The sequence below is a fragment of the Malaclemys terrapin genome, chromosome 18 (assembly GCF_027887155.1).
Source record: "Malaclemys terrapin pileata isolate rMalTer1 chromosome 18, rMalTer1.hap1, whole genome shotgun sequence".
NCBI lineage: Eukaryota > Metazoa > Chordata > Testudines > Emydidae > Malaclemys > Malaclemys terrapin.
In genome coordinates, this window is record NC_071522.1 from 4,095,696 (window position 1) to 4,109,946 (window position 14,251).

At 43.4% G+C, this 14,251-nt stretch overlaps 1 protein-coding gene across 2 annotated transcripts in view; it reads left to right on the plus strand.

Annotated features, from left to right (window-relative positions):
* Window positions 1–5,235: 5,235 nt before the first annotated feature.
* The window catches only part of ULK2 (unc-51 like autophagy activating kinase 2), a 53,617-nt gene continuing 44,601 nt past the window's right edge, over window positions 5,236–14,251 (plus strand). The window contains exons 1-3 of one of the 2 annotated variants that reach the window (XM_054008012.1): window positions 5,236–5,653; window positions 7,156–7,248; window positions 8,396–8,437. In XM_054008012.1, coding sequence (XP_053863987.1) covers window positions 5,564–5,653; window positions 7,156–7,248; window positions 8,396–8,437 — 225 coding nt within the window. In that variant the 5' untranslated portion in view covers window positions 5,236–5,563. The remainder of the gene's footprint in view (window positions 5,654–7,155; window positions 7,249–8,395; window positions 8,438–14,251) is intronic. The other variant, XM_054008013.1, reaches the window with a different exon arrangement.

Here is a 14,251-nt window from a genome sequence, read left to right on the forward strand (position 1 = left end):
CCCTCATTAAAGCAATACCTCTTAGCACTGTCCCTGGTTCCTGAGGACTTTGTGATGGGGATGAGGAGGTGTGCCGCTCCTTGGAGGAAAGTTTTGGGGCTACGAGTGAAAGGTCAGGAGTAATTAAGAAGGGGGAAGTGATGTGCAATCACTTCTCCCAACCGTGACTCAAACAGACCCTGTACTGTGGGGATTCACAAGCCAGTTGTGTGATGACCTCATCATGATCCTTTAGGTCACATTTAAATGAGTGGGGCCTTGACTTCTGGCTGATGTACAGCATCAGTGCTCTGGCCTCTTCTCACCAGCGCAGAAGGCTCACTTAGTGGTTTATCTGTCATCTTTGCAAAACTGCAAAATCCCAATCCCAGGAGCTCAGCTCATCGCTTGGTTTTTCCCAGGTCGATAACTTGACTCCCCTGGGGCTGACTGGCTGGGGAGAGGAAGAAGTCTTTCAGTGGAGACATTAAAAGCCTAGTGTCTTACCTGCTCTGTGTGGAAGTTAAAGGTCTCCGGATGCTTTTCGTAACAGAGTTTGGGGGTCCTTGGCCCTCTGCTGTTTGTGTGGGGTACTGTGTGCAGGTTGGGTGGTGGCTAAGTGTCAGTGGCAGAAGATGCTATGGAAACACACAATATTAACATCTTCATTCCAGGCAGATGGAAGCAGGACGAAAATGTGCCGTACAAATGCCAAAGGGAACTAAAACCTTCCCCCTCTCCGGAAGGTCCTGGAATTATTAGCCTCATATTACAGCTGGAGAATCTCTGAGGCAGAAAGAGGAACTGACTTGCCCAAGGACATGCAGCGTGTCTGTGGCAGAGCCAGGAATAAAACATAGATCTCCTGCCTCCTAGCTGCCTTCTCTAACCCAGTAGATCACATTCCGTGACACGTTGCATGACTTCAGCACTCAGGGAATTTCTAGGGGCGCTGTATGTTTTTGGTGTAGTGTTTGTCAGGTTATGTGGCTCAGGCCTGCAGAGATGTTTATTCCCTATGCCCTTCTGCTCCCTGCCCATGCCATATGACCTATACCTGCTATCTTGGGGGCCCCAACTGTGGGAATGAGTGGATCCTTTTATTTGTACATTTTCCTATTGCTTCTTGTCCTCCCTCCTGGGCTATGAATGGAGCTAGATTTCTCCCTTTTCTTAAGACCAATTTTCAAAATGTCACTTTGGTACAAAATGCCATACAGAGCTAGAGATTGGAGCCCTTTATTTATCCTCACTGTGTGGGGAGCAGTGGCGGTACCAGAAGTGTAATCTGCCCATTTATACCTCTCCTTGTTTTTCTGTCAGTATGCCTCACCCCTGTGATCTGCAGGGCCCACCTCCTAAGGGTGAGAGGAGGAATACAGTTCACTTATGCTTTGGTCTTGCTCTGCTGAGAGTACAAATAAAGGTGACACTTGTGGACACCTGGAACTGGACTGACACACACAGAAACTCATTTCAGAGAGGCCAGCCAAGACCCCAGTTCAAACCAGTGGCCTAGGCCAACTCCTCAGATATTTAGGCTCCAAATTTCAAAATCCCATTGAGATCTAAGAGCCAGACTCCACAGTCCTTTCACTGAGCAACATTTCCATTTATTTTCTGACATCGCCACTAGAGTTCAAATCCTCCGTAGCCGGTTACAAATCCCCATGTGATGAGCAGTAAATGTTACGCTGATCAAATTTCCCAGCTTCTCCCGGTCACTGTTTCATTCTGGACCACCAACTTCCTGTACACCTCTCTGCTGAAATTAACCCATTCCAAGGCCAGCAGCCAAGGAAAGCAAGACAAACAGCTAACAAAGCAGTGTGATCACTTGGTGCTGTCAAGGGAAATGAATGTATTGTTTTTCAACGGAGGTGGGATAATTTCTGGCTTAGAAATTCCTAAAGTGTCTGTCTCAACAAATATGACTTATGGCCCCTTGGTGTTGTCTTTCTTCAAAGCAGGCTGCGTGAAGTAGAGTTTTTGGGTGTAGGGCATATGCTAGCATGGAGACATAGACTCATGCCAGAATGGGAGAACAGAGTCATTTTTCAAGAAAATGAGTTTCTGAATGTCTAGCTTGTTAAGACTGGTTTTGTTTTTCTCTTGGCTTGATTTTTAAATCAGTGCTGTTAATATATATTAAAACCCAAAGCCTTTGGGTTATTACCAACACCTTAGATTATGATGAAACTGAATTTTTTAATCTAATTTATTTTTTACCGTTGATCTGTTTTACTTTTTGCTTTTACTCTGCTGACTCTATGAAATTAGTCTGATCAGTTTCACATTCTGGTTCTTGTTTGTTAGCTCAGGGCTCAGGTGTCATGATACAGAAAAAAAGTTTGAATTAAAAAAATATATCCTTTAGTCCTGTTTGACACAAAAGCATTAATATTGGTGTTCTGTAACCCACCCCACCACCACACATACTTATCTGTAAAGCCAAAAGTTGTCCTACATAAGGCTAACTGTGTCCCTTTAAGTTATATTTATTGCTGCATGTCTTTTGTCTGCTCAGATCTTTGAAAAAGATTTTAACTTCAATGGTTTTGACAGAGATGAAAAAAAGCAAGGTAGTAAGTGTGGTGCATTAAGGTAAGACTATGGAGAGCAGCAAAAAAAACCACAACAAAACCCCACACCAATCAAAAATGCTTCCCTGAATGTCTTGGTGGGATACTGTTCAGTCACTATTTGCAGATGCCAAAGTGGGATGGAGCCATGTATCACATGAGAGAACGTGTACTGATCTGTGTGGGACCCGGGGCACTGACCCTAACTGGCAGCATCAATAGCTGTTTGCTGTGAGCACCTCCTGATGTTTATAACTGCTTGAGTGCTGCCAAATGCCAGAAGCAAAACTCAGCTGGTGCCTCCCATTCCAGGTATATCAGTTGTTTGCTGGAACAAAGGCTGGCACTCCAAAGGGGTGCAGCGGTAAGGGAGTTAATCATTCATTACAGCTAACAGTGTGCAGAGGGAGGACAGAGAGAGCAGTGGAAGAAATGGGCTTTAAGGAGGGATTTGAGGTACAGGGAAAGCACTTGGCACAGGGGCGTAGGGATGCTGGTCCAACCACAGGAGGCAGGTGGAAAGAGATGAAGGGACAAAGAGGAATGGGAGGAAATGGAAGTGGGATGAAGGTTAAAGGCTTCATGTGACTTGCATGTTTCCTGATGTTTGGATTTGTTGAAGTAACAGTCCTAAAGCTGATCTACAAATGTGTCCAGGACACAGGCTGGAGGTGGAAGGGGCCCCTGCTCATAGAGTTTGGCCATAGGTAATTTTAAAACGTTGCCCATGGTTTATTACATTTATACATGCTAGCTGTGTTTGTGTGTTGCCTCCATTGTTGCTCCATGCATTAAGTCCTCTGCTAGGTTTGAGCTGCGGTGTGGTCTTACTAATGGAGCACCAAGTAAATTTCCTAGCACAGAAAAGCCTAAAGAAATGTTAAGAGATGCAAAAAATCACAATGCAGTGCAGACCCATTTATCTGCAATGTGTTGGGCGATACTAGAAAATCTTGGTGGAGGTGCGTTGCAGGAGAGACAGAATTCACATGGGAGTTAGGAAGTTGAAATTAATGTAGGGTCACTTTGGGCCCCAAATCCTGTAGTCAGATCCTTGTGCTTGAGGGGGAATCCCACTGACTTCAGTGGTACTTCATGCAGGAAGAAGGGTCTGCTGGCATGGGTTGGATCACAGAAGCAAGATCTTGGAGAATATTTCAGATCACGGAGGGGCGATGGAATCATCTCAGTTTTGGGTCTCAAACATAGATGTCAAAGCTTTCTTTTCATAAACCTGAGCTCAGTGGAAATCAATGAATATATTAATTTTTGTCTTTAAACAAGTCAGATTTCCCCTCTAGTGTTTGTTACACAACCCTTCCAGCATCAAGAGTTCAGGGGACCAAGAGCAGGTGAACATGAACAACTGACTTTGTAGGTGATTTACTATCCAGGAGGAGACATACAACAAGTATCTGCATTTTATTTTCACTCTGCACTGAGAGGACATAACTGCATTTGTTACAAGGGCACTTTAGAGAGGGAGCTGAGTAAATATGGAGTGAGGGGGAACGTTAGAGTTTAAATTCTGTGGGGCAGGAGCTGGGTTTTGTTACATGTGCACAGTGGGGGCCTGACTCCTGCCATGGCCTCTGCTGGGCACTAACAATTCCTGGATGAGAGATTCACACTCATGGGAGCGGGGCTAGATCTGAAAGTGGGGTAAAAGTGTATTTTGTATTAAACCCAATTGAACACTCTGGGACCTGGATACTAAGTGGGGTTAACTGGGGATTTGGTGAGAGATGGATGTGACCTTGACCGTGTTTTGGTTTGGACAAGGGCCCTGCCCAGGGATGGGACTATGTAGATAACAGGCACATTCAGGTCATTAGGGTCGCTCTTCTCCCTTAGCAAGAGGGGTTTGTCCTTGGAGCAGATGGGCAGGTGTTCTGGCTCAGTGTGACTTCCTGCTGATCTGAAGGGGGGGAGGGGGCAGGGGAGGCAAATTCAAGTGAAGGCAGGATGGGTGTTGGCTGGGGTAACTGCGGTCTTTGAGGGGTGTCACAGAAAGTGGCCATGAGCTGAGGGAGGCAGAGGGGTTACCTCATTACCCCTGCCCCTCCTTCATGACGATGGCTAAACTGGAGTTGGGGGAAGTGGGTGTTGGTTGGGTACTGGGGGGTTGAGCTAGGCTGCATAATATGGGATGAGGGAGGTTGGGGGTGTCAGATAACCCCAAGGGTAGGGGAGGGGGTCAGGTAACCCTGATGGTGGGGGTGCTGGGATTATGGGGGTCAGGTAACACCCCTGGAAGGGGAGGAAGCGGTGGAGAAATGAAGGGGTGGTCAGGTAACCCTGCTAGAAGGGTGGGGGGTGCTGGGATAATGGGGGGGTCAGGTAACCCCGAGGGGAGGTCAGCGGGGGAACGAGAGCAGGCACGTGCCTAGCGGACTCCTTGGCCGGTGGCGGAAGGAGCCGAGCGCTGGGATTGGCGCGAAGCGGCCTATAAATACCGTGAGGCGGCGCGGCGGCCCCGACAGCCGAAGCTGGCGGAGCGCGGAGCTCGCCGGGCCTGCAGCAGGAGCCAGTGGCGGCCTGAGGCGACCCCCGCCCAACGCCGGGGATCGGCGGCGACAGCCCGGGGGGGCCGGGCCACCCCTTTCCCTGCCGCCCGCCGGATGCTGCCGGGCTCGGGGCCGGGGGGCCGCGGGCATGAGGAGCAGCCGCAGCAGGGAACAGTGACGTCCCCGGTGCTCTCCCCCTGAGGGGGCTGAACCCCCCCCGGAGGCTGAGCCCCTCCCCTACCCAGAATCCTTAACTCCCCCCGTCCCCTCCCCATGACAGAAAGCGCCCGTCGCCTTGGAGACGCCCGCCCGCAGCCCCCCGCCCGCCAGGCCCGGGGGGGTCTGCGCCGCCCCTAGCAGCATGACAGCAGCTGCCCCCGCCCCCGGGGGCAGCCCGGGGAGAGACCGCCTGCCGCCCCGCCGGGGGCTGCCGTGAGCGGAGCGCTCGCCCCCCGTGCCCGCCCGCCCGGCCCCCCATGCCCCCGCGGGACGAGGATGGAGGTGGTGGGGGACTTTGAGTACAGCAAGAAGGACCTGATCGGGCACGGAGCCTTCGCCGTGGTCTTCAAAGGCCGCCACCGCAAGGTAACCGGAGCTGCGCCTCGTCCCCAGCCGCTCCCCGCCTGGTTACACAACCGCTTCCCTGCCCGCCCCCCGGCGATGGGCTGTGCCCCCTCCCGAGAGCCGCGGGCAGCCAGGGTAGGAGTCGCTGCCTGGGGCTCCCCTCTCAGCGGCTCCGGGGGCTTTGGGGTGCCGGGCTCCTGTCAAACAGGAAGGTTTGAACCCCCGCGTCCGGCAGATTGACTGGCTGCGGCGGGGAGAGGCGCAGATCGGTGCCACTTCGGTGCGGGTGGGGGTTTGTCTGCCTTTATTGACGGTGTGTGACTACACTGCTCGTATCACCTCCGAGCCCCGAGTCCTTCCTTGGTCAGGGCTCAGACCTGCCTAAGAGCAGAGCTCCCTCTACTGACTGGTGCCTGGGAGATGGGCTTTCCCTGTCCGCCTGGGAATCTGGACTCCTACCCCTTTCAGTTCTAATCTCACAAAAAGCTGTAGGGAGAAATAGCCAGCTTTGATAAAGGTCAACACCCAGGTAGTTTGCCTTTTATTTTTACTGCTATTTGGTGGCTCCCAAATGCAGCTGCTGCTTGGGGGGGCTCATCTGTATAGGAGACTGGTTTCTTTGTTTTGCAGCAGTCACCAGTGTTTATCTTGCTTGATAACTGGAGACCTAATGGAAAATTGGCTCCTGTTGGATTGGCTGAAGATTTCTTAAATTGAAAGGTGTCTCGTTTCCCAGCATTGTTTCCCCATTAGCCCAATAGTATTAGTTGCATTACACCTTCGCACTTTTTATCATGAGATTTTGGCCTGTGTGTGTTGGGGAGGGGGTGGAGAGAGATCCTGGCACAATTCTGATTTCCAAAGAAATCTATGTGCTGTCAAGGAACACGTCAATCAGTTTTATTCTTCATGGACAGTCAAGTAGCACTCTCAACTTGCAGTAGGCCCAATATTTAGATTGTTTCTAAAAACAAGTTCTTACAAAATCTAAGGTCAGTAGAAATGATTCCACAACATCATAAATAAATATGTATAACTTGTTTTTAAACAAATATTCCCCCAGGTTGTGTGCAATGCAGATATTGTAGCATTAAGAGCCTGAAGGTGAAATTGTATAAACAACAGTGAAACTGACACTGTTGATGTTAGCTGTGGAAGATAAGAGGAAAAGAAAGAAACAAACAAACAGCAACATTAGTGAAAAGCAAACTGGATTTATACAGTCCTTTCTGTTTTAACAATCTAAGGTGTTAATGTGATTTTTTTTATTATTATTAAACTGGAATTTTGTCTTTCTCAAAACAGTTCACCATTGCAGCTTATAATGGGTTTGGAAGATGTGTAAAGTGTCACTGAATGAAAATAACACTAGAGGTTTTGGTGGCCTTATTTTAAAATCACAAAAATAATCACAAAAGGGACAGATTAGGGATCCTTTTATTGTTTCATTGGGCTAACTAGCCAGTCACTAATGGGGAAAGTAAACATCTTTTTGTTTTTAAAAAGACTCTTTTCCTTTGCAGAAAACTGATTGGGAAGTAGCCATAAAAAGCATTAACAAAAAGAATTTGTCAAAGTCACAAATCCTGCTTGGGAAAGAAATAAAAATCTTAAAGGTATGTTAATTTGCAGTGATTTTTAACGCCTTCTCACTGTGCTTTATTTGAAAGGAAATGGGAATTTCAGTCCAGTTCTTATGAGATGGGTGGCCATATAAGAGTCACCGTAGTCCTAGTTTTCATAGCCTTGTTAGTTGCAGCAGAGGTCAAGAAATGAATGGGCCAAGAAAAGAGACTGAATTTTCCTTTTCTCTCCAGAAAAGGTCCCAGAACAGGTGTAAGGTAGTGGGCTGGGCGGGACAGGGGGATGAGCTTCTGTTCTGTACCGCTGTATGGGTAGAAGATTTTATACAGCAGGGCTGTATCTGGCACATTTCACTAGCACTACATTTACTGCAAATAATGGGGGAGCGGAGGAGAGAACATGTTATCAGTGTTTTTTTTTTTTCTTTGTAAAGATTACTTGAATTCTTTGCTCAAAGGCAGGGTGGTTACTTGAAAATTAGTTTGTGCTGGGATTTGATTCTCAGGACAACCTGCACCACTTCTAAGTAAAATGTTAACTCAAAATTCACAGCACATGTTCTGTGGAAGAAACTTAACAGAAACCTAATTTATTTTGACAGTACTGAATTATGTGAAAACCCTCCATAAGGCTGTGCTCTTTAGAAAGTGCCCGTAGTGATCCTGTACCACAACTCTGCAAGCTTCCCTACCTGTCATCTCTCCTGCTATTTGATAGTCATTATCTGCATTGCTTTATTCTGATATTTTCAAACATGTCATGACACATTACTATTTGGAAACTCCAGTGTTAGGTACATTATTGTGGCTCTTTTTTAGTTCCTGTGGCATCCTCTTTAAAACAAGCTATAATCACTTGAGTGTCCTGGAAGTTTTGTTTAATATCATTTAACTTGCCTTCCAATCACTTTCAAAAGGGTGAATCGTTGAGGTGAGAATAATAGTCTAATCAGTTTATTTTCCCCTAAGCAAGATATTGTGTGAGAGTACAGAGTAAATTCAGTCAGGTTTTGGTATTTTATGATGCAATACTTAAAACAAAACATGGAAAATAAATTCTGGAAACAAACACTCAAAGAAACTTACCTATCCCATGAGTTTTTCCTAGCAGAGTAAGTCATTCTTTAGCTGTTCATTATGCCAGATTATATTTTCATGATGTAATTATTTTGTTTTATAGGAACTTCAGCATGAGAATATTGTGGCACTCTATGATGTCCAGGTAAACAATCTCATTTTCTGCTGTAAAATCTGTATTCAAATATACTGTATGGGTATGTTGAAATTGATTTCAACTGTGCTTTTTCTGAATGCTCAGATCATTCTGGTGAAAGATTTAATCACTTTCTAAAAGGGTGTTTGCTATTAAATACAAAGCTTGTACAAAGCAAAAACAAAATACAAAGCTTGTAAGGAGCACAGTGTACTGTAGGCTGCAGGTTCCAAGAGCAAGTGGAAGCTTGTGAATCTCTGCAGAGGCTGTTTGTGTAGTCTGGCCCAGAGGGAAAGCATCAGCTGGTGCTTATAGGTAACTGGGTGAAGTTACATTAGTGGTAGCAGCTATTCTCCTTTCCTAATTAGAAAATGGGGCCAAGGAAAATGCTGCTAACTGGGAAGTGGCAGCTGGCAGAGAATGGGTGTGTTCACCAGTTAGGACGTTTTTCTAACAGTTGTTGATTTAACTGCAAATCATTCTTTCATTGAGGTGGGCAGCATGAAGGAGTTAACATCATTTAGAATCCTAACTGTAGAAGAGGGTCAGTGGTTTTGAGATCCCTGTAGTGTGGAAATATGCTGTTTAATCCTGTGTCAGTGGGGCAAAACTGAAAGCAATTGAAGACATAGTGATGTGACATTTACATGTTGCAGATGTAGCTAGTGGAACATAGATATACAATGATGTGTATAACACAGGTGTGTTACTGGGCCTCTTGGAAGGGGAAAACAATGTGTCAAATCACTTTGACCCTATTTTCCCCCTTTCTTGTATGTCTAGGAATCTGCCTGTAAATGGTTTAGACCAGCATATTATGGGGAGTGCATGTCCATATGAAGTCTCCTTAGAGAGAGATGCTGTATTCTGAGACTTGCAAGTGTTGGGTACGGCTATGTATGAAAATATTTAGATTATGCAGTTATTCTTTCTATTTGAATAGGAACTATACATTTATCTCCTGGGCTTGATTCTAATCTTAAATACAGAGGCATATTTGTGAATAAAATTACTGTAAACAATCCTTAGGGCAGTGCACAGTTAAAATATAATTAAACCGGCATAAAATCAACCTTTCCTCATATCTCATGGTTGTGAATAAGCATGCCAAAAATAAACTCTACATTTTTGGTGCAAGATGGTGGCGCGCGTACATCCCTTCTCTCCCCATCCCCTTCCAAACTACACACTGGGATGTGTGGACTTGTAGTACTTTTTCCACTGCGTTTCTTATATTCATCATTGTGGACTTCTCTTACAGTAGTTGATAACATCAAGACCACCCTAGACAGAGTAGTGATCACTTTTCTGCATTCTCTGCCCTGCTTATTGAGTAGTGTAGGGCCTGATGCTAAGCGTTGTTGAGTGGGAAAAGCAGGCTCTCAGCATCTGGACTTGAATGACCTCCTCAACCATTGCAAGAGAAATTCTGAATTCTGAGTGTTGGATATTGGGAAGTAAGGGGGGAGCTGACTTTAAAACCCGTTGCATAAAACCTATAACTTCGAACTTTTAAGTCTACACATGTTCTGTTTAAGCTCACCAGCCTTTACTTTATAAAATAAAATGAAAAAAAGCTTCACAGTTCACCTTTAAGGCATGTTGTCTTGGTTTTCCATGTTTTGATGATCTAATTGTTATCTTTCCATTATAAACTCTAGGGGGGTCTAATTCTCCTTCTGATTCATGCACAAAACTCCCACTAGTGTGCAGTGAAGGGAGAATAGTACCCTACATTTGTTTATGGAAGCCATTTCTTTACGTAAAGTTTATTAGGAAACATGAGTCTCATACTTTCCTGATCTGTCAGGGTTGGAAAGATGCCGATATAGTAAATGTTAGTCATGAGACTTCTCATACGATCAGGCCTATATTCTCAGTTTGAGATGGGGATGGTTCTGCTTGTCATTCAACCTTGTGCTTAATTAAAAGGCACAGCTATAAGTAGGAGAAGGGAAAACTGTATGTCAGACCTTGGATATATTTCAGACACATATATAGCAAAATGTAAAACTTGGCATGCTGAGGTCGCGTCTATTGATGAAATATGTGCTAAAGAATATGACAGTCACACAAATAGGACTTTCAATTTCTGTATAGTGTTGTTTGTGAAATATTATACATAATTAATTTGAGATTACATTAATTTATAGCCCAGAAAGAAAGGCACTATGCTAGGCATCACACATCTGGCAGCCATTGTACCTACTCATTTGCTTTAGTGTTTCATGTTCTAGCATGTATTGCACTTTTTGTTTCCCATAACATTTTGGGAATATAATACAGTAGATTAGACTTTTGGAAATCAAGTAGTTATCAAACCACAGAAACTACAGTCTTTGACTCTGAATGTTGGAGCCAGTGAAGTCTGTATCACAGTAGGGAGTTCTCAGTGTGACGGGGAGTCTGTTTTTTATAGATCTGTCAGTCTGTAGCTTTTGTTAACCTGAGGCAGTTTGAAGCAGAAAATGCTCATGTTTTAGACAGCACTGTTTGACAGACCAGTTTATTATATAATCAAAGAATTGTCATTTTGTTTTACTAGGTTTTCTGAGTGAAAAGCTGGTGGGTTATAAGTAGCTAAAAACCATGTGGGGGAAATATAAATGTATTTTAATGCAGAATAAATATTTTCAGTACCACTTAGTGGTAAGTGATCTATTTACACAATGCAGTTATAGCTGTATATTTGTTTATGTTCTACTCTGGAATATATCAAGTCTGTGAATTAATGGGATAGTAGATACTTGAAAAAAAAATCAGTGAACTTCTGCTTTATTTTGAAATAATTCTCATGTTTGATGCATTTCAAGTAAGATAGTTTCTATCACAGATTCCCTCTCCCCTTATCTCTGTCCAGATCCACTTTTCTTGGTATTGCATTGCCTATCGGCTGTCCCATAGTCGGTAATGTAAAGCATACCGCGCTAAACCTTTTCATTAAATCTTGATTGTGAACAATCCTGCTATTAGCACATGGGCATTTGGAAGCATCATACATTGCTCTGGCTTCAACTCTCTCTGAATTCAGAGGTTTGATATATCACTTAGCATGTGTAGCCTTCACTCCATTATAATACTAAAAGTGCCCATTCATCTGGAAATGTTCCCAAATGAATTGGTGAGCCATTAATGTGTATGCATTGCTTGGCATTAATATTGTGTTGTACTGAAGCCAGCACAATAATTGCCATTGATTTCCATAAGGTGGCTACATGCAGTGTTGGCAGGTTTGAACTGTAGTTAAGCATTTCATATAAGCAGAGACATACTTGTATTTATGCTGTATTGGGAGCCAAGATAACTGTAGCAAGCCATAGTATTAGAGAGTATGCAGGATAGTTTTTAGTAGAGCTGGTATCTAGAGCAAATCGGTAGCATGCACAGTAGTTCCTCAAAATGGTATTGGAATGCTATAATAAATATATTTAAAACCGATAAGGCCGCAGATATCTGTCCCCATATCAATCCATTAAGGACCAGTAGGGAAGGTTAAATGCCCAAAGCAGCGGTTTAAGCTGGTGTTTCTTAGTTTTTAAAAATGTCTCCAGTAATATATTTTTCTTTATCTGTGAATGAAGGATGAGTAGTTACTCAGTTGGAAGAGTGAGTTTGAGGTCCCAGGACTCTGAAAGGTTATTTTAATGGCGAAATTAAAACTTTAAAAATAAACACAGAGCTCTCTAACATTCTAAATCACTAATGAAATATATGGGTAGTCTTTAAGATGTGAAGATGGGTTTTAAAATAAAATATTTAAAAATAACTTCTTGTATTTGCCTTCTAGAGCTTGAGTCCAGCATTCTTTGTCTTACTGAAGAGTGGATTACTCCCAAACCCCTAAATAGCATCTGAAATCCATCTCCTTTCCTTGCTTTAGGTGTCTGGGATGTCGTTCGCTTTTATAGGAGGAACAGAGAATCCTTGACTCAGATCTTGACAGGTTAATTAGAAAAACAAAACAAACAACTCCCTCCCAACACTTTAACCCACCTTTTGTAAAGTGCATTGAGATCCTTGGATAAAGATGCTACTTAAGTGAAAATATTGGTTATCTGTATACAAAAATGTGATGGGAAATAGCTATTTAGAATGAACTATATTTAGGCTGTGAATTTATGCTTTTTTTTTAAGTTGATGATCCCAACTGTGTGTGTTGAATGGAGATTATCCTTTACGTGGAGCCAGACTGCTCCTGTTTTAGCAAATAATTTATCATTCAGAAAGTTATTTAAAATATCAGACATCTGAATAAAAGTAGGACATACATCTTGGAAGTAATGATATAATGGTGTGGATGAATGTCTCCACCATATGGAGATTGGAGTTTGCTGTTTGAATAGTAGATCAGAGATCACTGATTTCTGGTCTGTTAGAGAAATAAATTTTCTTTAAAGATACTACTTGTGCAGGATTCTCTTTTTTTGGGGCTTAGCTTACCGCTGGGCAGAATACCCTTAGCTTCCTGTTATCCTTGAGGGCAGTGGTAGCAAGATAGAGCACAAGTCAGACAACCTGTTGGCCATCATGCATCACCCCCTGATTTAAATATAAATACTAACATTAGAACATTTCAATCAGTTCCTTCTAGACCATGGTTAGGGAAGGAAGTCCCTGTTGGAGACTGCATTTCTGTATCACTCTGTTTTACCATCATTAGTTATGTATCCTTGTTCGATTTACCCAAACATTCCATCCGTCTGGCGTGGCTACCTAAATTTTTTGAGGTGGTTGCTTCAATCACTCTGGCATGTTCTTGTTCTTTGCTTGTTCTGGGGCTTTGGTGCTTGCTCCAGCACCTACTTCAATGTGTCTGCCCTTTTTTTTTTTTTTTTGATTTGGCACTTCAGCACAGCATTCTTCTTGGAACACCAACGTCTTGCAGTGCCATATTTTTCTCAAGTTCTTGTCTAAGGCCTCTAAACTCAGCAAATTCTGTTCCTGCTCTGTTGCTCCAGCACAGCCATTCCATACATCCCTTTAAACATTGAAAACCATTTCTGAGCTGTCCACAAAACCACTGTCCTCCTCTTTTTTTTTAAATCACTCCCAAAGTCCACTTATTCTCTTGTGTTCATTTCTCAACAAACAAATTATTTTTGCTCCAGTATGTTATGCACTAACCTCACTGAGCAACTGAATAATCGGTCATTCCTCACCTACATCTCTTTACTCTCTTGTTCTGTGGTATGTTGTGCTGTGTCCAATACTAGTTGGTAAACTTCTTAGAGTAAAGATATTTTCTCTTCTATACTGGGAGATATCTATCATGCTTTTAGGCATTGTTTAAATAGTTAATTTCTTACTTATTTAGTAAGACACTCATGGCAGACAGGCCCCAAATATTATACTACTTTGACTTCCCTATTGTTGGGAATGCATCTGTGTGGTGGAAAATACAATCAGCCTCTGAAAGGAAGGCTGCAGAAGTCTAAAAATAATGTATTTTAAAAAAAAATATCGAAAGAAAATTCACTCAAGAATCTGAATTTCTAAATCACATAGTGCTTAGTAGTAGCTGGAAGGTTGGCTGCCATAATGCTGTCCTTGAAGAATGAGATAGAATTAGTGTCTAAAATTAGTGTGTTATGAGAAGGAATTGAGGGATAGGAACAACCTTTTAAAAGTTTTTGAAGCAAAGTTAATATGTTGTCCTTAACTTACCCTGGTGTGCCTAGTTATTACAGTTTGTGTGTCATGGCACTGTTTCAAGCACTTACAAGCGCGTAGGTGCAACAGAATAATTTGTGAAAGGCAGATGTTTGATGTGACAGTAACATAATTTTGTCTTTTTGTATTATGTAGCAGGCCATTCTAAGAGTG